The following is a 21717-nucleotide window of genomic DNA, read 5'->3' on the forward strand; positions in this document are numbered from 1 at the left end:
TTTGGGTGCTGAGCAGTTTAGGTCCACAATGGAACTGAGAGAAAGGTACAGAGGTTTCCATCTACCCTCTGTCCTCACCCATACATAGCCTCTTTCATTGTCAACATGCTTCACCAGAATGGTACATTTGTCTTAACTGGTGAACCTCACATTATGATCACTCAAGTTCACCCTTGGTGTTGTACATTCTTTGGGTTTGGACAAATGTATAATGCCATGTATCCACCATTACAGTATCATATAGAATAGTTTCACTGCACTAAAAAAAACCTCTGTCCTCTGCCAATTCATCCCTCTCCCGTGCCCCCCAACTACAACCCTTGGCAACCATTGATGTTTTTACTGCCTCTGAAGTTTTTCCCTTCCCAGAATGGCATACTATTGGAATCATACAGTATGTAGCCTTCACAGATTGGGTTATTTCAATTCATAATATGGATTTAAAGTTCTTCCATGCCTTTTCATGGCTTGATAGCTCATTTCTCTTTACTGCTGAATATATTCCATCTGGATCTACCATAGTTTATTTATCCATTCACCTACTAAAGGACATCTTGGTTGCTTCTAAGTTTTGGCAACTACGAATAAAGCTGCTATAAACATTCATGTGCAGGTTTTTGTGTGGACATAAGTTCTTACTCATTTTTATAATTTAAAACATATAATGATACTTTTTTAAATGTTGGCCACCTTCCTCAATTTGTAAAAATGTTTTTAACGCTCTACTTCACTCAGTTGTGATTTAGGAAAATAAGAATTACAGGAAATACTTGAAAAAGAGAGAAAGAGGAAAAAAACACTTTTTTAAGTAGAAAAAAAATTAGTGTTTGAAAGATTTGGGGTAGAGAAATTTATTTTAGAAGTCAAGTAATATAGAGTGTACTATCTACTATAAAATTGTAATTTCCAATCACACTAAGGACAGCAAAAGCTGTTTATAGCCTGGGTGGGGGATTTTTGGAGAAATCTGGTAAAGACAAGAGACAAGAGTATAGTTAGAAATCAGTGTAGGCCCTGTTCTTTGATTCTCTTCAAGATTGAAACCTGCTGAGGCCTGGGGGACAGTCATATTGATCACAAGATGGATTTTGGAAAGCACAGAGGTATCTCCCCCCCCTCATTCCCAACAGTGATGGCTAAAGTCTATTAGAGATGCCTCTAGTTCAGCAGGGACCCAGAGCAAACTTTGCCAGAAGGGAGACAGACTATCAATGGCTGAGGGAAATAATACAGAAAGGTGTGAGGGTTCTTCACCACGACCTGGTTATTCTAGTATAGTGTGAGGTAGGCTGCTGAGGGTCTCACAGGTTGGGGGATATGGATAGACTGAGGATGGTGGTTGGACCTGGAGGTCTGGGAGAGGCCAAGTGACCAGACCTCAAAGCATGAGCCCATTGCCAGTACCATGGACAGCAACCGTAGAACCCAACCCTTTAGCCCATACTGCCTCTAATGCTGGAAAATACACAGCCCCCCTCCCCCACCCCAGCCAGTGATCTGCCCAGGGAAAAGGGAAGAAGAAGAGGAAATAGAAAACATCAATATAGGGGCACCTGGGTGGCGCAGTCGGTTAAGCATCCGACTTCAGCCAGGTCACGATCTCACGGTCCGTGAGTTCGAGCCCCGCGTCAGGCTCTGGGCTGATGGCTCAGAGCCTGGAGCCTGTTTCCGATTCTGTGTCTCCCTCTCTCTCTGCCCCTTCCCCGTTCATGCTCTGTCTTTCTCTGTCCCAAAAAATAAATAAACGTTGAAAAAAATTAAAAAAAGAAAGAAAACATCAATATAACCCAATACTTACACAGTGCACTAAGTCTTAAGCAGGCATTAACTAGTTATCATTTATCATCCGGGTTGGATTTTTCTGCCATCAAGGGAAGCAGGGGCTGATAAGCATGTCAAATTCAGTTGGGGAGAAGAAACAAAACGATGTTTCTGCACATTTGAGTGTCAGTGTACATTTTTTGACCTCTTATATTTTCAAATTTTTCAGGTAGCTGAAAATTTGGGATTATAATTATACTATTGAATTATTGTTTGTTGTAAGTTAGAATGGAAAAATTTGCTTCATATATTGATTCCTTCCTACACATATAGTATTGATTTTATATAAATACTTCATAAACCCTTGTAGGCTGTACTTGGTATGTGTTTATTAATTCTGCATTAATAATTCTGTTCCTCAGATCATTTACATTCATATTTTTATCTGGTTTACCAAAACTGTGAGAATAAAAATTAAAATATTATTCTGGACAATGTTTCTGTCCATCAAGCCATTCACACTAAGTTCACTCTTCTTCATGACCTGAGATGGCCAAATTATTTGACTATTATTTGCAAAAAATGAATATTGATCATTCTCAAACTATTCTGCTTACTTCAGCTGGCATCTGATTGACTGTCACCCAAGTTCACAACACTGACTTTTCTCCTTTAATGCTGCCCATTAGTTCATTCATCTGGCAGCAGAACTGGAAAACTAATGATCACTTCCTTTAATCTGGCTCTTGGGCATCTATCCTGGAACTGCCACATGGGCAGCTCATGTAAGGGTAGTGTTAACAAATATCTAAATAGTAGGAACAGATAGTTTTTTTTAAAGTTTTGTATTTGATATTTTACTTGATACATACATCTGCCTAGCGTAAGTGGGTATTTTTTAATGTTTGCTTAATTATTTATTAGAGAGAGAGAGAGAGAGAGAGAGAGAGAGAGAGAGAGACAATAAATGGGGGAAGGGTAGACAGAGAGAAAGAGAGAATCCCAAACAGCCTTCACCCTGTCAGTGCAGAGCTTGACATGAGGTTTGAACCCACAAACCACAGGGTCATGACCTGAGATGAAATCAACACTTGGACACTCAACAGAATGAGCCACTCAGGCACCCCAGTATAGGTGTTTTTAAATAAGGACCATAATGATTATTATTTTATGACAGCCTTTATCTTCTGATGTTAATTTTACTTTCAGTGGTATTATTTTTTCCAACCCTGCTTTTTCTATAAATTTATGTGGTGTATCTTTGTCCCCGATTCCAAATTTTTATAAAAAAAAAACAAAAAAACACTTTTATTTCTACAATAAGTGTGTTTCTTGTAAACCACATATGTATGGTGTTTGTTTATTAAAGCAGTATGAGACTACTTACCCCCTGTGGAATTGTAGATAATTTTTAAATTTATTGCTGTAATTACAAATATTATCTACATTGCTTTATTCTATTTTGTTTCTTTTTTTTATTGTTTATACACATTTTTGTGTTTATACACATTTTTGCTATATAGACTCTGCAGTGGTTACTGTTTTATGAAGCTGACTTGGAAGACAGTCACTAAGATCACCTAGCTTCTCAAACAATGGCTTTGAATCAGTTTCTTTTTATTAATTTTTAACTTTTCTAAGTTTATTTGTTTCGAGAGAGACAGACAGTGCAAGTGGGGGAGGGACAGAGAGAAGGAGAGAGAGAATCCCAAGCAAGCTCCACATCACCAGAACAGAGCCCAATAGGGGGCTTGAACCCACAAAACCATTTTTTTAATGTGAAATTTATTGTCCAATTGGTTTCCATACAACACCCAGTGCTCATCCCAACAGGTGCCCTCCTCAATGTCCATCACCCACCCTCCCCACCCTCCCACCCCCAATCAACCTTCAGTTTATTCTCAGTTTTTAAAAGTCTCTTATGGTTTGGCTCTCTCCTACTCTAACCTCTTTTTTTTTTTTTTTCCTTCCCCTCCCCCATGGGTTTCTGTTAAGTTTCTCAGAATCCACATAAGATTGAAAACATATGGTATCTGTCTTTCTCTGTATGGATTATTTCACTTAGCATAACACTCTCCAGTTCCATCCACGTTGCTAGAAAGGGCCATATTTCATTCTTTCTCATTGCCAAGTAGTATTCCATTGTGTATATAAACCACAATTTCTTTATCCATTCATCAGTTGATGGAAGAACCCCCAAAACCTTGAGATCATGACTGGAGCTGCAACCAAGAATCGGAAACTTAGCCAACTGAGCAATGCAGGTGCCCCTGGATTACTTTCTATGAAGCACAGATTGTTTTGTTTTGTGTTTTTTCTTCAGCCCCAACTTGCTCTAATTTTGTTTACTTAAACTATAATAATGATTATTATTAATAAGTCTTCCTACTTTTTCCAGTTTGAAATTCCTTTTTAAGGTATTATGTAGCAATTTGTCAGGAAATTGCATAAATGTATAAATTATATCAGTGTTCATCTCCCTTTTCACAGCCAAGCGTTTAAAGGCACTGCTTCAGGAACTTCTCTGGCTGGATTCAAGCCCATATCTGTTTCGTACTTTCTGTGGGACCTTGGGAAAAAGACACAACTTCTATTTGATTCATGATCCTCATATACAAAATGAAATGAGGGTAATGATGATACTTCTGTCACATAAACAACTTAATGTGACTGGGTGTTGTGAGAATTAAAAGCTTTCCTATACCTGAAGGGTTAAGAACAGATCCTGGCATAAATGCTTACTGTTATCAGTGTCGTTCATACTGAAGAAACTTCTCAGTTAAGAAGTTCTTCCAAACTGTCATTTTGTGGCATTAGATTCAACAATTTCTGAATGAAATCTATATGGACAGTAATTCCTTTAATATTTTTCAGTCTAAAGGTTGTGATAATCTATATTGATATTTTATTCAATAGCAATTCAAGAGAGTGACTTTTGTTTTGAATTAATAAACAGACTAACTTTCCCCCAACATCCTATAGAAGCTCCTTCTGGTTTTTAGATTTTCAGAACACTGGAACTAAATACATTGTGTTCTCCTTTAAAAAGGCTTATTGGTCAGTTCTAGTTTTCCATTTATATTGAGTGGAAAAAGAAAAATAGAGATATGTCTTGCTAGAATTTTATGGTCACTGACTATTTTCATTTGTTTTCAAATTAGGAAGACTAGTAATTATATAGTATTATAAGAATAGTAATTAAAAATCTGTTATCATTTGTTCTACAGGTAGGGAGGATATCTTCTCAGGGTCATGTTCTACATTTTTAAATTCAGTCATCATTCTAAAAAGTATTGTTTTTGATTTATTTCTTTTTTTGATTTCCGAAATTTCTATTCTAATTTTTTTCAGTTCCTTAAATATATGTGTTGTACAAACTATTATTTTTATTGCCCCACATATCATTATTATGTTTACAATTGCCCATATATTTCCTTTAAACTTTAATGAGTCTCCTTAAATTAATCTTTGCTTTCAAGCCAAACCTTGCTGTACGCTATGAACCTCTTCATTCACTAATTTCATTGTGCAGGATTCTTATGATATGATCCTTCCTGTCCATTCAGACTCTGGCATATTCCACCTTGGGGCAGATACTGATGATACTGAACAGAGATTATATTTCAGAGAGCATCATCTGTATGATGTTGCCCAAAGGTCTTCAGTATATGGATCGCAGAGCTGGAAACCAGCTTCTATTAGTTCATGGGCTCATAACACTATATAATTGTTACAGTGTAAGGGGACAAGATACCCTGAACCAGTTCTTTCCAAATAGCCTTTGACAAAATCACATTTTTAAAAAATATTTGTTCAATTAACAGCATCTCAGTGATGCCCACCCTGAACAACATATTCAAAACTGTAACCTGTTTCTGTCTGTCTTTGAACTTCCAATCTATTACCTACATATATTTTTGCATGTGTCATCTTACTCACTATGTAATTTACTTGTTATATTTACTGCTTATGGTTTGATTCTCCTGATAAAATGCAAGCATTATGAGGGTAGTGTCTTTGTTTTTTCTCTGACATCTTCCAATATTCCAAGCACTTGAAATGATGCCTGATATATAATGGATGCTGAATAAATATTAGCTGAATGTTTTGGAATCATCTCTCTAAAAACATTTCTCAAGGACACAGACAATATCTCACTCATTTTTGAATATTTAATGCAAGAGGTAGGATTCAAACCTAATAAATCCAACAAATATTTGTTGAATTGCTTCAAAAAAAGAACACTAGCGATTTACTTTAAAAACTGATTTTGCCTTACGATGTTCTTTTGCTTTGGTCAATCTAGCCCCTTTCTTTGCTTACTTTTCTTGTTTGTTTGTTCCTGCCAAATTGCATACTGTGCCTTTCATTGATCTTATTGGGCAACAAAACCGGGGGTTCGATTGTAAAGTTCCACTCATAGTCTCAGTGTCTTGGGCAACATAGTCCATCTGGTTACCTGATGGGCTTGCTGGTGTCACAGGTGGGCTTCAACTGGATGAGTCCCAGAAGAAAACCTGCTTTGATGTTAAATGTATGAGGTCCAGAATCTGCCACTCTCTCTTCCTTTGATCTCAGTCCACTTGTTTGTCTGGGGTTTGCTTCTCTTTTTAAATCTTTGATGTTACTTCTATGGCATTGAGTTAACTCCTCTTTATTGGCTTTTTCCCTGGCCCAGTTTAAATTTGAGAGTCTTCCTGCTTGGAAGATTCCTTTTTCTGTCAGACTGAGATTTCTGGTACTTTTGAAGTTTCCAGTTTGTGAATGTTTGTCTCGCTTTTGCTCTGATAGTCCACTTTTTAACAGAGAGTGGATGAAAATAGATTCAAACAGCTGTCTTCATTTTCAACCATTACAACTTGCACTGGTTTGGTGCTTGGTGAACCATGGGTCAAGTTGATGGCTACTGGCTTGGTGCTTGGTGAACCATGGGTAGAGTCCGTGGCACTTATGCAGGAAGAGCCCATCACTGACTTTTGGAATGTTCTCAAAGGTTATGAGTTTCTGCCATTTTTTTTTTAATTTTTTTTTTCAACGTTTATTTATTTTTAGGACAGAGAGAGACAGAGCATGAACGGGGGAGGGGCAGAGAGAGAGGGAGACACAGAATCAGAAACAGGCTCCAGGCTCTGAGCCATCAGCCCAGAGCCCGACGCGGGGCTCGAACTCACGGACCGCGAGATCGTGACCTGGCTGAAGTCGGACGCTTAACTGACTGCGCCACCCAGGCGCCCCGAGTTTCTGCCATTTGAAATGAGACCCAAAACGCCAATTTTCCCATGAAATCTTTTGATTTTTAAACAGTAGCCTGAATTTAAATAGTTAAAAAAAGAAAAATACCAAACTGGCCACATGAGATAATAGCAGACCAAAATCTTTCCAAGGTCACCATCTTAGGGCTTTTTCTCTACTATGTGACTTGATTGATGACTCAGTTTGTAACTTTTCTGGAATGTTTGATCTCTTTAAAAGGCATACTGTATATATGATGTCTTATTTTTGTCACTACTTTAGGGTCACAAATGAGAGGATATAAAAGGTTATATGTTCATCAAGAATTACCTCTTCTTTATTGTTTCCATAATCTAGTCTTTTATAAATTCCCAGTGTCCCCTCATTTCTGCACAAGAAATGTTCTATGTCTGTGTTCCTGGGGACACAAAGCGAGTAATCTCTGACCCAGACACAGACTTGCATTGAGTACAAGGGAGCCTTGATTTCACCAGTCCCCCTCGTCATACAAAGTGCCTTGTTTGTGCCTGTGCCTCCTGCCTAACACTCCAGGTCCACATTTACCTTGCTCTGGCTTTGCCTTTGAACCCAAGCCCAACTTTGCTCTGTATGTGTCAGTTGGATTTGGCCTCAGAACTCTCTCTTGGATAAGTTTTTGTTCTAATAATACCAACAGTGGCATGCATTGATTCATTTTGCACATTGGGCACTAGGCTTAGAGTTTACTTCCATTATTTTACTTCTGACTTTTGAGTTGGGTATTGTTCTCTGCTCCAGACTAATGATGAAGAAAATGATGGCACACAGAGCTTTAGCATCTTGACTGAGGCCTTACAGCCAAGAGGTGGAGTTGGAATGTCAAGCGCTTCGATCCAGAACCCCATCTCTTATGCACTGCACACACTACCTCCCCTATCGCTTTTGCTACTGCTGGTTCCATAGAGTGGCCCTCCTAGTAAATCAGGCCCCAGGTTCAGGTCAACATCTTGCCCTGGGTTTCCAGAAACTTTCCCATTTTTAAAACTGAAAGTCTCATGCCCTCTGGACCTCCTTAATCCTGGGCAACTGTGTTATATACACTGTTGGTAGGATGCCTGCAGTCTCCCTGAGGGGGAGAAAAGAAGAGGTGATGTACAATTATTGCAGCAGAAACCATCAGTTTCCTCAACAGCATAAATCAGTTCTCCCTATTTCCTCTGCTGGAGCAACCCTATGTCCTCAATCTATGAGCATGTTTTGCACCAGCGGCTAGAGTCCAGCCACCTTTATTTATTTATTCTTTTTCCAGTAGTATCTTTAGTGTTGCTCTTGGCCCGACTTTTGTCAATTGCTAGCCTATGGTTCCTGTCTCTAAATAAGCATCTTTTTACAGACTCATAGACGTCAGGTGCTGACACAGCCCAATTGGTTCAACACATATTTATAACTTGTTCTGTCTGAGTGAACTTAACAATATTTTTACCTTAGGTTTTGGACAGTGGGTTAAATCATGTATGTTTCTGCATTCAAACAAGGAGCTCATTAAAAATCCTAACTGCATGGGGCGCCTGGGTGGCGCAGTCGGTTAAGCGTCCGACTTCAGCCAGGTCACGATCTCGCGGTCCGTGAGTTCGAGCCCCGCGTCGGGCTCTGGGCTGATGGCTCAGAACCTGGAGCCTGTTTCCGATTCTGTGTCTCCCTCTCTCTCTGCCCCTTGCCCATTCATGCTCTGTCTCTCTCTGTCCCAAAAATAAATAAACGTTGAAAAAAAAAATTTTTGAAAAAAAAAAAAAATCCTAACTGCAGTATCCCCCATACACCCAGGCAAAACGGGCTCCTGCTGTGGAGCCAGAACCCAGGTGGGCCCCACTTGACCATTCCTGCCTCATGGGGGAGCCAAGGGGAAACAACTATGGAAAACTGCTACCACCCTTATAAAACACAATCTCCTTACACAGCAACCCAGAGCTTCCTGCCAAAACAGTTCTGAAAGTGCCTTGTGGGCCTGAATGGTTCTCTCCTCATCTGCCATCCTGAGGATGGACCATGGATGCATAGGTCTGAGCAGTGGCCAAGGGGCAACTGTTTCCACTGTAGACAGGGCTTGAACATATGGGATGTACCAGGTAAGTTACATTCATCAAAGCAGGAGACTAGAACATATTTTATTCAACAGCTTGTTAGCTTATTTGTAACCCTTTAAATATGTAAACTCATGGTATGTGGACCTCCATTAGTACTCTTCTTTTGGGCTATACACATATTCAACTGTGGCATGGCTAATTCTATAATATTTTATTGATGGTTATAATAATTCAGCCAGGCTCAAGACGTCTTATCAGATAACTGAAACCTGTTACATCCCCCACCCCAATAGCAGTTAAAATAAAATAGGAAGGAATTTTTCACTTGTTCTTTTAGCTCATGTCAATGAAAACAAAGATTTTTGTGAGTTGTTTTTTTTTTTTAATGCTAGTATTGAAATACTCCCTCCACCATGTTCAACACAATTAGTTCACTTTTAATATACATGGAAGAGAAGAGAAGTTTTAATATTCCAGTTTGCTATTATAAAATGTGGGGAAACATAAAATTATCAAGTCCACGAATCACAACAATCTCAAATTTTAAAGTAGAAAGAAAAATGGAAGCAATTACTGTGGCTTCAAGTCTTGTACACATGCAGAGGCCAGGAGAAGGACGAGAGGCTACGCTCATATATTGAGGGATCATCCATCCTTGGGAGAATGTCTGGTCATTAGAAGGGTCTCCAGTTGAACAGTTACACAGGTCTGAGCTCAAGTCTTATTTCTGTTACACAGTGGTTATTGGGGGATAGGGATGGGGTGGGTGGGTTATCCATCTCTCTTGTCTTGGTTTTACGTTTGTGATATAAGCCATAATAATTTCCCTCACAAGGCTGCTTTAGGGGTAAAACAAAATCACAAAATACCACACAAAATAGTATTTCTTTTCTTTTTTTTTATTCCTCCCACTTTCCTCCTCTTTATTTCCACTTTGCATTTACTCATTATCTTTTTCCTTATTTTCTTTCATTTATTTTTTTCCACATAGGCCCTCTACTTTAGCCTTGCAACTGAGTTTCCAAAGAAAGAAAAGGATCGATTACGCCGCCATGTGATCTGGAAAACCGTTTCCTTGGTGATCCGTGGTTATTCTGATCACTAAATAAGTAGTTGCATTATTTCTGGCCAGTCCTTGAATCATGCCCGAGTTCTTTTTTTTTAAATTTTTTTATTAACGTTTATTTATTTTTGAGACAGGGAGAGACAGAGCATGAACGGGGGAGGATCAGAGAGAGGGAGACACAGAATCCGAAGCAGGCTCCAGGCTCTGAGCTGTCAGCCCAGAGCCGGACGCAGGCCTCGAACACACGGACCGCGAAATCATGACCTGAGCCGAAGTTGGCCGCTTAACCGACTGAGCCACCCAGGCGCCCCAAATCATGCCTGAGTTCTAAGAGAAGTGTCCTTCAGGCAATGTCAAGCTAAAGCAAGGGTGGTGGCCTTCAAACATGGCAGACCTAGAAGGAACTTCTCACCGGAACAAAAGTTGGGCAGGAAATATTACCTTTTATAAATACAGAAGGAAGCTTCCTTCATTTAGTCAGCCCATATTTATAGAGTGTATATTATGTACCAGGCACATTTCTATGAAAATAAATGAGGGGCGCTTCGGTGGCTCAGTCGGTTAAGCGTCCGACTTCGGCTCAGGTCATGATCTTGCGGTTTGTGAGTTCGAGCCCCGTGTTGGGCTCTGTGCTGACAGCTCAGAGCCTGGAGCCTGCTTCAGATTCTGTGTCTCCCTCTCCCTCTGCCTCTCCCCTGCTAACGCTCTGACTCTCTCTGTATTTTAATAATAAATAAATGTTTAAAAAAATTAAAAATAAATAAATGAAAGTAAAAAAAAAAGTCAACTTTTATGATAAGCTTGAATTCTACAACTAGGACAGGGATGTTGAGAGGCAATTTAAAATAAGTAAATTGAGGGGCTCCTGGGTGGCTCAGTTGGTTTAGCGTCTAACTCTTGGTTTTGGCTCAGGTCATGATCTCACCATGTGTGAGATCAAGCCCTGCATCACATCAAGCTCTGCACTAGCAGTGTGGAGTTTTCTTGGGATTCTCTCTCTCCCTCTCTCTCTGTTCCCACCCCTCATGCATGTGCTCCCTCTCTCTCCCTCAAAATAAATAAACAAACTTTAAAAATAAACCTTTAAGGAGCGCCTGGGTGGCTCAGTTGGTTAAGCATCCGACTTTGGCTCAGGTCATGATGTCACAGTCCGTGAGTTTGAGCCCGCGTTGGGCTGTGTGCTGACACCTTGGAGCCTGGAGCCTGCTTCAGATTCTCTGTCTCCCTCTCTCTGACCCTCCCCCGTTCATGCTCTGTCTCTCTCTGTCTCAAAAATAAATAAGCATTAAAAAAATTTTAAATAAACCTTTAAAATAAGTAAATTTAATAACATATTCTGAAGTGGTAATTGCTTTAAAAAAACTATTAATAAACATAAATCAGAGGTTGTAAGTTTAGTAGCAAAAGAAACCTTTTAAGTCATATATTCTTTCTATCATCTCAGTTTCTCCTTAAAATACTTCCGCATGTAGTACAAAATTCAAAGCATTTTTTTAAAGTAGGCAGGGAAAAGCTAAGGTTTCCATCTTCATTGACCCCATTATCTTAATTTCCATCTTGCCCGTCTCCTTAGTCTCTCCCAATGGTTTCTGTCTATATGAAGTCTGCTGTCAAGTCCATATTTTCTTTCTAATTTTAAACACAGATACTGTTTACACTGCAGTCCACAATGATTTTTCTCTTCTTTTAACAAATTATTTTGGGGCATCTGACTTCAGCTCAGGTCATGACTCGTGACTCCTGAGTTCAAGCCCCACATCGGGCTCTATACTGACAGCTCAGAGCCTGTAGCCTGCTTCAGATTCTGTGTCTCCCTCTCCCTCTGCCCCTCCCCTGCTCACACTCTGTCTCTCTCTCAAAAATAAATAAACATTAAAAAATAAATAAAATTACATAAAAAAAACTAATCATATTGTTGATGGTTCCCATCAGAATATATAGGGTTGCCTCATTCTTTTTAATGGCTGCATAATGCTTCTGTACGGCTTTGTCAAACACACACACACAAAACAAGGCAAGCCCAAGCCCAAGACCTGACTGACCCACTGTAAAGGCAAAGGAGCCACTTGTAGATTCAGATGGTTTGTAACTTACAGAGTCAACAAAGGCAAGAGTGTCCAAACATTGCTGTTCCCCATGGTACCTGTCCCACACACCAAAAAAAGGTGATAAAAAAGGGGTCAGATGACCACAATATAAGCTACACGGTTCTTCATTGCTACAGATCTTATTCTAGACTTTAGCTCACCAATTCTAGATGATGCACCTCTATTCTGCGAGTGCATGGCAGAAAGCCTCATGCCTTATCAGAACCTAGGAGGCAACAAGAAACTGTCATGACAGCTTCCCACGGAGCAGGTGCAGTGAGTGGGATATGGCCTTGAAGCTGCTAATTGCAGGCCTCCAACCTCTGGTGTTTCAGAAAGAGCATAAGGCATCCCGCCAAGCCTCAAATCAGCTGTTGTGCAAAGCTCTGGTTGCATGGACCACGTAGATAGTGTGAGGTCACCAGGGCACCCTGGCAGAGATGTTTCCCTACAGGGCTTAGCACGATTCTTAATTAACCCTGTTTTGATGGACTTCTGGGGAATTTCCAATCTATAAAAACTCCTAACATATGTCCCATTGCACACATTTGCTTATGACTGTAGGTTACATTGCTAGAAACAGAACTGTTGGGTTGAAGACCATACAGTTCTAATTTTGAAGACATTGCTCTTTCTTTGATATAATATTAATTACCATCCCACTAACAATGTATGAAATAGCTCTGGTTACTCCATACCCATGCCAACATTATAAGGTTTTTGGTGTCTGCAGTATAAGGGAAAAATATCACTTGTAGCATGAATTTGCATTCCTTTCTATTAATGGGTGTTGTTGAATATCTTTTCATATATTTGAGAGCAATTTTTTACATATTCGTGTTCTTGATTTCTCTTTAAGTTATTTATTAAAAATCATTTGTGGGAGATTTTTACCCATTAATTAAATTTTGAACTACCTTTCTAAGTTATTGAGGGAGTGATATCATTATATATGTATTTTTATGGAAGGTCATAGGGAAGTTTTTAAAACACTTATACGGACAACATTTTTAATATATTCTATTTCCAGGTGTCTGAAATTTATGTCAGACTTAAAAGAACCTCCCACAACTCTTGATTAAAAATGATATCTCTTATTTTCTTTGAAACTTTGATAAAAATTACACTTGAAGATATATATATATGTATATATATATGTGTGTATATATATATATACACACACACATATGTGCTTTTAACTGCTTAGAGGGTTTAGTTCAATCTAGTTTTTTTAACTAAATATTCTTATTAAATACATGTATTTTTTATTTGTAAAATGCCTTTTTGGTATTTATGCCATGATACAATGCAAATCATAAATTCCAAACTATGTTTTTAATAGTTCTGGTGCTTGTAAAACAGCTATGTAAACAGGGTCACTGAGCACTCTTGATAGGAAAAGAATTATTGGATTGTAACAATCTCAGAGAAACGGGCCCTTACTAAGATCCTAAAAATATCTCTTTCCTAAAATTCTTCTGTTCCAGGCCAGAAGTGAAGTGAATGGTTAGAGTCTTTCTCACATGCATTTGGAGAAAATCATATAAGCTGAGTGATGTAAACTGGCATAAATTTCCCAAAGTGAAACAAGAATCTATATACTTTCTGCTTCTCTCTCTCTCTCTCTCTCATTCTCTCTCTCTTTTGACAGAAGATCTCAGCACTAGCCAGGAGCAGAAACAAACAACTTCATACATCTTAGTGAAACAAAAGTCTTCACGGGGCCACATGGAAAGACATCATGTCATTAGTTGATATCCTCAAGGTAGTCTAAGGTGAAGGAAGGAAGGCCACCATAGTTAGCATATTGTCTTGTCAATTATTAACTCCTAATGCTAAAATTTTAAGAAGAACATAGATTTTCATAATATACTCAACCTTGGTATAAAATTTGAATGGGGATAACTGTAGAGCAGCAGGATGTGCTCTGACAATGGGTCACTGGAGCCCAAGGAGCTGATTTTAGTTATCCTGCTGGCTGGTGGTATCCAGGGCTCATATGTGCACATGGGGTCCCATGGCAGAAATAATATCAATAGCCTAGATCCTGATTAATAGATAATACTCTTACAAAATAAACATTAGACTTAGATATTTTATTCATCTCTTTGCCTGCCAATAGGGTGCTAATATTACTTCTGGGTAACTTAAGAGTTTTCATTTTCTGGGTTTGCACAATTAGTGGCAAAGTGGTGACTGGAACACAAGGCTCCTGGGGAATCTGGATGGCTCAGTCAGTTAAGTGTCCAACTTCAGCTCAGGTCATGATCACACAGTCTGTGAGTTTGAGCCCCACATCAGTCTCTGTGCTGACAGCTCAGAGCCTGGAGTCTGCTTCAGATTCTATGTCTTCTCTCTCTCTGCACCTCCCCTGCTAATGCTCTGTATCTCTCTCTCTGTCTCTCAAAAATAAACATTAAAAAATTTTTAAAAAACCCACAAGACTCCTATTCTAGTGCTCTTTTTCTCCCTCAGTCTTTAAGGTGAATCTGCAAAAGCTGGAGAGCTCCAGTCATTCCAGAGACTTCTCCCAACACATAACTCCCGTGTTCTCATATAGCCAATGTCTAAGGTCGCCATTACAGTCAATCTGTTTTCCTATGTGGTCACTGGAGCAAGCCAGCTGGGCACTCCAGCAGGGGCCTGAATTCTCTGAAGCAGAGTTTACTTCAAAGGAACACTCCAAGATATTTCTTTCCTAGGAAATACTTTTTATCAGGCAACATGAAATTTAGGTATTTCCTGAAGAAATCTGTTCCACTTCCATAAATTGAATGACATCACTGGATTCCATTTCCCTCAAATGCTGACATTCACTTTAATGCTACTCAGCTGTGATCCGATAAAGATTCTCTACACAGGAGAGACAGGTGGACATAGGCTTGAAAATAAATGTTAAATCAGGCAACTGGGAGAATTTTAGAACCATCTCCCAGGCCAGGAGAATTAAAGTATTTGGGGAAATGATAAGACATAGAGATGATTTTATGTTTTCTGTTGTCCTCAAGTTCATGAATGATATATTTTCCAATATTGTGTGTATTCTTTCTTCTTTTCTCTTTTTGCAATTACTTAAATTTGGCAAAGAAAGATAATTGATATTCATAGATTTCCAGTTATCAGCCACTCAAAAAAAAAAAAAGATCTGTTATCTTTCTGAGTCAAGAAGGGACAAATTCTCTTTTGAATTTAATGCATGGCATATCTCATCAACAGTATGCTAAGCTAAAGTTAGGATCAAAAGATGAAGTCCTTCTTACAGCTCATGATGGTGATTGAAAAAAAATAAGTCAGATCCTAATTTTTCAATTATTCATATCCACCTCTGCTGTTCTAGCATGTACCCCACTGGTGACAGAAATTGTCTCTTAACAGAGTATCCCCACCATCTGTCCAACAATCCCCTGCCTTCAAGTCTAAGCTAGAGTGTAACTGCTCTGAAACAGTGATTTTCTGGGGCACTTGGGTGGCTCAGTTGGTTAAGAGCCCAACTCTTGGTTTTAGCTCAGGTCATGTGCTCGCAGTTCACGTGATAGAGCCTCCTTGGGATTCTCTCCCCCACCCCCCACCCCCATTTCTCCCTCTCTCAGAATAAATAAATAAACTTAAAAAAAATTAAAACAGTGGTTTTCGAATGGTAGCGTACATCACAGTCACCTGGGCAATTTCTAAAAACAGATTTTTGAGCCCTTCTTCTGGAGTTTCTAATCAGCAGGTCTGGGTGAGACCTGAGTAATTTTATTTTTAACAAATCCCCAAGGGATGTTAATTGGGCTGACTCCTGAAACAAACATTCAGAATTACTAGTCTAAAACATAAAACTAGCCACAATCCTGCAAAATGTCCTTCAGAGGCCCCTTAGCCCCCACAGTTTAAGTTCGCTAACACAGGTCACATGGCTTATCATCATCTGCGTCTTCCCAAATTCTTATGTTTGATCTCTAACATACCCTGCCTCACGTGGCATGTTCATAAAGGTTTAAAATCTGGCTGTTCAGGGTGTGGCTCACACACATGTATGTTATGTGTGTGTGTGTGTGTGTGTGTGTGCATGTGTGCCTACACAAGCATGAGATTATTTTACTGATAGAAACATGTAGACACAATTTGCAAATAACATACGATAACCTTTATTGTAAATGCCATGTAACCAATTGATTCTTATACAATGCTTTTGTTGATTTTTCACTGAATTCATTTATCGGTGATCACATGCAGTCTCTGTCACATACGCTTTTATTTAATTTTTAAAATAAATTTTAACAATCCTTTACAAATGTAAATTTTATTCTTAACTCACAGGCTCCAGGAAAACAGGCTTCAAGCCAGACTTGACCTACAGGCTGTAGTTCACAAATCCCTGGTCTAGGCAATATACATAACAATAAACCAAGCCCTAATTTATAGCATTTGCCCAAATCCCTGGCACAAATATACTCACCATGGTGGATTTCAAACTACCAAAGGGATGTCACTGAATATGAAATTAGGAAGAGATGTACTGTAGCAAACCCAATTTACAGTATTTTTACCACACAAATACAACAGATATAAAAAACCTCAAGAGTACATATAGATAGATGAATAGGTAGGTAGGTTGGTGGATAGATGGATAAATTGATATAACATAGTAAAATAATTAGGAATTAATGAATGCATTACTTTTAAAAATACTTCAGTGAATTATTAGTTTATTTAACTTAATTTTTAAAGTCCGTGTTTGCCATCCAGTTCACAAAATTCCTGAAAAATCTACCAGTTGGCCCTCATGCGTCAATATCAGCTGGTCCAACATACCATTGCCTGTCTATTGTTTCCAACCCGATAAATACTGGACTGTGATATCTCATGCCTGGCCTGGCCTGCCTTTCTAACCTTCGTCATCAGGCTAGTGCTCTTCTTCTTTCAAGACTCAAAAGTGTCTCTTTCCGGATGCCTTCCAGGTCTCCCTAGGTTGAGGCAAATACCCTCTTCCCAGTATCCCTGCAATGCCCCTCACTTCTCCCCCCAGTAGGTTTTACTCCCTTATGCCACAGCAGCTCATCTCTGGGTCTGGGTCTGCTACTGGACTGTATGCTTCTCCAACTCAGGAACTCTGTCTCAGCCATCTCTGTATGTTGATGGCTTGCTTAAAACAAAGTCCAGTACACAGCTGGGGCACAATACTTATTGAACTGAACTACTAGCCAAGATAGATAACTGCTGGCTGTCAGTTTGCAGAATTTTGTGCAATCTTCTTTGTGTTGTAAGTCTGGTGCATTTCATGGTGCCTCTTGTATAAGAAAGCAAGAAAGAACCAACTGTCCACATGTATTGTCAAAAGTTTGCACAGGAATGAAGGTTAAAAACAAGTGCATATCGTGTGGATTTCAGATTCCTTTGGATTTTGTTTACCTTTCTTTTTTTAAACCCAAGTATTACTGACAAATAATATTGTATTAGTATAATTTCTGTATCTCCCCAGCTATTCTCAAAATTGATTTTTGAAAACAGTCCAGCTGAGTGTAACTATGAGACTACACAGTGATCCAGGAAGGCTACAAGCAGAACACATCTATAAAAGTGAACAAGGAGATTTCCTGATTTTAAAATGCACACAATTTGCTAATGCCCCATTACTGCCAAGGCATGTACCCCACATCCATGGGTCAGATGCCTTCCTCGGACTCTTCCACTGAAGGCTGCCTGAGCAATTCTCTCCATTGCTCTTCTGTTGGCCAATTTTTACTGATACTGAGCAAGGGGCTTGGGGACCTGCGGGGAGAGTCAACTCACCTCATAGTCGATGTCTAGGGCATCGGCCTCACCCTTGGTGCGGAAATGCTGCGTGTGCTTGTCCACCGTGAAGTTCACCTGCTTGCCAACCCGCTCAATAAGGACTGAGTGCCAGTGCTGGTCATCCAGCAGACTGCCCAGGGTGGCCGAGGGTGGGCTGCTACTGAGCCGAGGTTTGCTGTCATCTGTGAAGGAGAGAGGAAGACGGGATGGCATCTGTGCACAAGGGCAGTCTTGAGTACGGGAACATTCTGCAAGCAATGCCAGCTCTATATCCTAACGGTCAACCATGATTCTCCCTCCACAGGCCCAGGACCGTGCTGTGCTTGTAAGGGAATAACAAGGTATGCCCACAGATTCAAAGAACAAAATCTAGGTCAGATGATAAACACATCCCCTTGTAGACATGAAAGGACACGTTTGCAGAATGTGAACAATTAAATAATAAAATAAACCATATCCTAATGGTCATCAATCATATCGAAAACAGAGGGTATCACAGTTAGAGATAATACACATACGTTGTATTTGAACGACTCTAGAATGAAGAAAACGAATCTTGAGTTATGCCTTGGAAGAAAAGTGAATTCTGGAGAAGTAAAGGGAAGGCAATGGGCACACTGAGTTAGGTTAAGTCTGCGGTCAGAGGCAACGATGAGGAAATCATCACATCCACTGCCATTTTCAAGTGCCTACTATATTATACAAACAGCACATAAGTAGGAAGCTTATACCCTTCATCTTTAATCCTCTTAAGGAAAATTATTATCTGAATTTCACAAATAAGAAACTTGAGGATCAGTGAGGTTAAGCACCCATGACCCAGAGATGTAGCCAGCGTTCAAATCCAGATCCACCTGAGCCTTTTTACTCTGACGATAGTATGGGTCATAGGCATTGATTCAGCCGAAATGGAGCTTGGACAGCCCTCAGGAGAGAGGGACCATGAGAGATTCCGGTGAAGAAGTATATTTTTCCATCAAGTTGGGCTTGTTCGCCCCCCATCACGTCCCTCCTCCAATTTTTATGGAAGTTCCTGCCAGTACCTTTTGTCCAAAAGATTACAGCATTTTTTCCTTAGAACAGCTCAGATTTAGCTAAATGAGCAGTTAAATGCAATTAATTATGACTTATATATAAACTTTCAAGTTTTTGAGTGTTTTATTATTCGGTCCCCTTAGAAACTGAAAGCTGAATGTCTTCCTCCTCTCTTCTAAGTCATGTTTTACCAGAATGCTGTAACAGCATGCTCAACAGTGTGGCATTAAGGGGGCAGGAGCTGCCATTTCCCCCGTAGGCTGCTCACTCCCACCTTCATTATGGCCCCAAGGCACTGCTTCCTTCATAACACTTGGTTGCTTCAAATGGGGGTGGTGGTGGGCATCAAATTTATTGTAATTGAAAAATGATAGGTGGTGCATTCATAGCTGACATTATTTCATTGATTTGTTCATTATCCCACGTTGTGACTTCTTGCCATTGGTGAAATTATGCTAACGATTAAAAGATATTTTTTTCTTTCTCCCTCCTCCCCTCACCTTCTCCATTCCTTCTTTTTTTCTCTCCTTCCTTCCTTTCTTCCTTCCTTCCTTCCTTCCTTCCTTCCTTCCTTCCTTCTCCCCTTCCTTACTCCCTCCGTTTCTTCCTTTCCTTCCATAAAAAGGCACTGATACCAGGGCACTTGGGTGGCTCAGTGGATTAAGCATCTGACTCTTGATTTCAGCTCAGATCATAATCTCATGGTTCATGGGATCAAGCCCAGGATTGGGTTTTGTGCTAATGGCACAGAGCCTGCTTAGGATTCTCTTTCTCCCTCTCTCTCTCTGCCCTTCCCTTACATGTCATGTGCTCACTTTCTCTCTTTCTCAAAAATAAATATATAAACATTAAAAAGAAAAAAGGCACTGATATCTACCTGTGCTGGCTATAGTGATATATAGTGGCATGTGATATAGAAAGGAGATAAAGGAGATACAGAGTTAAAAGGCTTATTTCCCTCCTTGAATGTCTTAATGTGGAGTCTCTCAATAAGTAAATTGATAAAAAGTATGCTGCCAGTATATAGCATTTAGTGCCAGGAGCCAAGCAAATGCAGGCTAGGCAGCTGTGAAGCTCCAATGGAGCAGTGACAAGTTTAAGATTTGGCTGGAAGAAGGAACACCCCCACACATCCAGGAGAAGCACGTGCCAAGGCTAGGAGATAGAGGGGAACGTGGTAGGGGAGTCCACGCAGCAGTGTGCCATGACCACACCAGCCTGGCTTATATCATCTGGGAATAGTGTGCTAGTGTGTGCGACATAACCATGCATTTCATTTACCTTTAAGGAATGGGCATGTGGTGAATTAGTAAATCAGAGATTACTAACTCAGATTAACATCTAAGAAAGCAATTTATTAATTTATTAGGAACTCAAATCACATTGAGGGTGAGAGAGGAGCATCTTGGAATTTTTGTTGTTGTTTGCTTACTCTTATATAAAAAAGATTATTTTGGCAGCTGTATGAGAATTTGATCAGAAGGCAAGTAAGACTGGCAGTAATCAGATGGGGGACCCAGGGGTTTAGGAAAAGAGAAGGCATAAAGGATGCATTTCCAAGTGTAATAAGGAGCTAACATGTGGCAACTTCACTTGGATATTTTCCCTTGGATATTGGAGGGGGAAGTAATAAAGGAAGAGTTCCCTAGGGATGACTTTTAGTTTAGTTTTGTTTTTTTTTTTTCTTGAGCAGATGCATGAAAAGTGGTACCAGTCATGAGATAAGAGCGAGAACATCTCCCTCTCTATCTTGCTCTTTTTCTCTCTCTCCCCATAACACACACACACGCGCGCGCACACACACACACACACACACACACCCTTTATTTTTAAAATAAAATTTTTCTAAAGGCTAATGAACTATTGAAGGAAACTTAGTGTGCCTTATAAACAGTTAGTTTCAGGTAATAAGCCACGTGAAATTAATAGTAGAGATTTCACTTTGGTATGTGCCTCAATTTTTTTCTTAAAAATTAAAAATGCATGATGTAACAATTATTTCTAAACAGTAAGTCACAAACATTAAACATTTGAAAATGTAAAGCCACTGCAAGTCACAGAATGAAAAAAAAAAAGGAAAAGGAACCATATCCTTTCTTCCTACTTATTTATTCTATGTGCTGCTTTTGGTGGGTTTTGGAGATATACTGAGTTCTTTAATAAAGCCAAGGATAATGATTAAAGCAAAGTATTTAAATATTTTTGTCTGTACTATTATTCCAGCTTCCAAAGGTGAATTTAATTACAAATGGGTCAAAGTGACTATATATATATTTTAACTTTCTGGATTCAGTAATGAATCTTCCTCCATCCTTGCCTCCATATGCTAATCTTCCATACATGTCCTATAAGGAATTGCTGTTATTAATGTCTTCTTTCTCCTTCCAGGAAAAACCTGAGGCATATGCAAGCCAGTGTGTGTGTATACACACACACACAATTTATTTATATATACACATATATATACTTTATATATATGCACTCTATGTATATATAACTTCTATGTACATATATACTTTATATAAACGCAATACATACACACATTAAATACATGCATATATAGCAATATATGCAAGACTATATACGCACATATGCACACATATACATATGCAAAGATATTCTTTATTTCTCCTCATTAATGTTTTACCTTAATGATGAAATACAGTGCACAACTTTTGTGTACCTTTTCATTTTC

General features: G+C 39.3%; 1 protein-coding gene across 1 annotated transcript in view; it reads right to left on the reverse strand.

The window, feature by feature from the left end:
- The window catches only part of CNTNAP5 (contactin associated protein family member 5), a 777640-nt gene that overhangs the window by 370182 nt on the left and 385741 nt on the right, over positions 1 to 21717 (reverse strand). Inside the window, exon 6 of the mRNA XM_040474651.1 lies at positions 17985 to 18169. Coding sequence (XP_040330585.1) covers positions 17985 to 18169 — 185 coding nt within the window. The remainder of the gene's footprint in view (positions 1 to 17984; positions 18170 to 21717) is intronic.

Source organism: Herpailurus yagouaroundi, unplaced genomic scaffold, assembly GCF_014898765.1.
Source record: "Herpailurus yagouaroundi ecotype Mexico unplaced genomic scaffold, PumYag 140, whole genome shotgun sequence".
Lineage (NCBI taxonomy): Eukaryota > Metazoa > Chordata > Mammalia > Carnivora > Felidae > Herpailurus > Herpailurus yagouaroundi.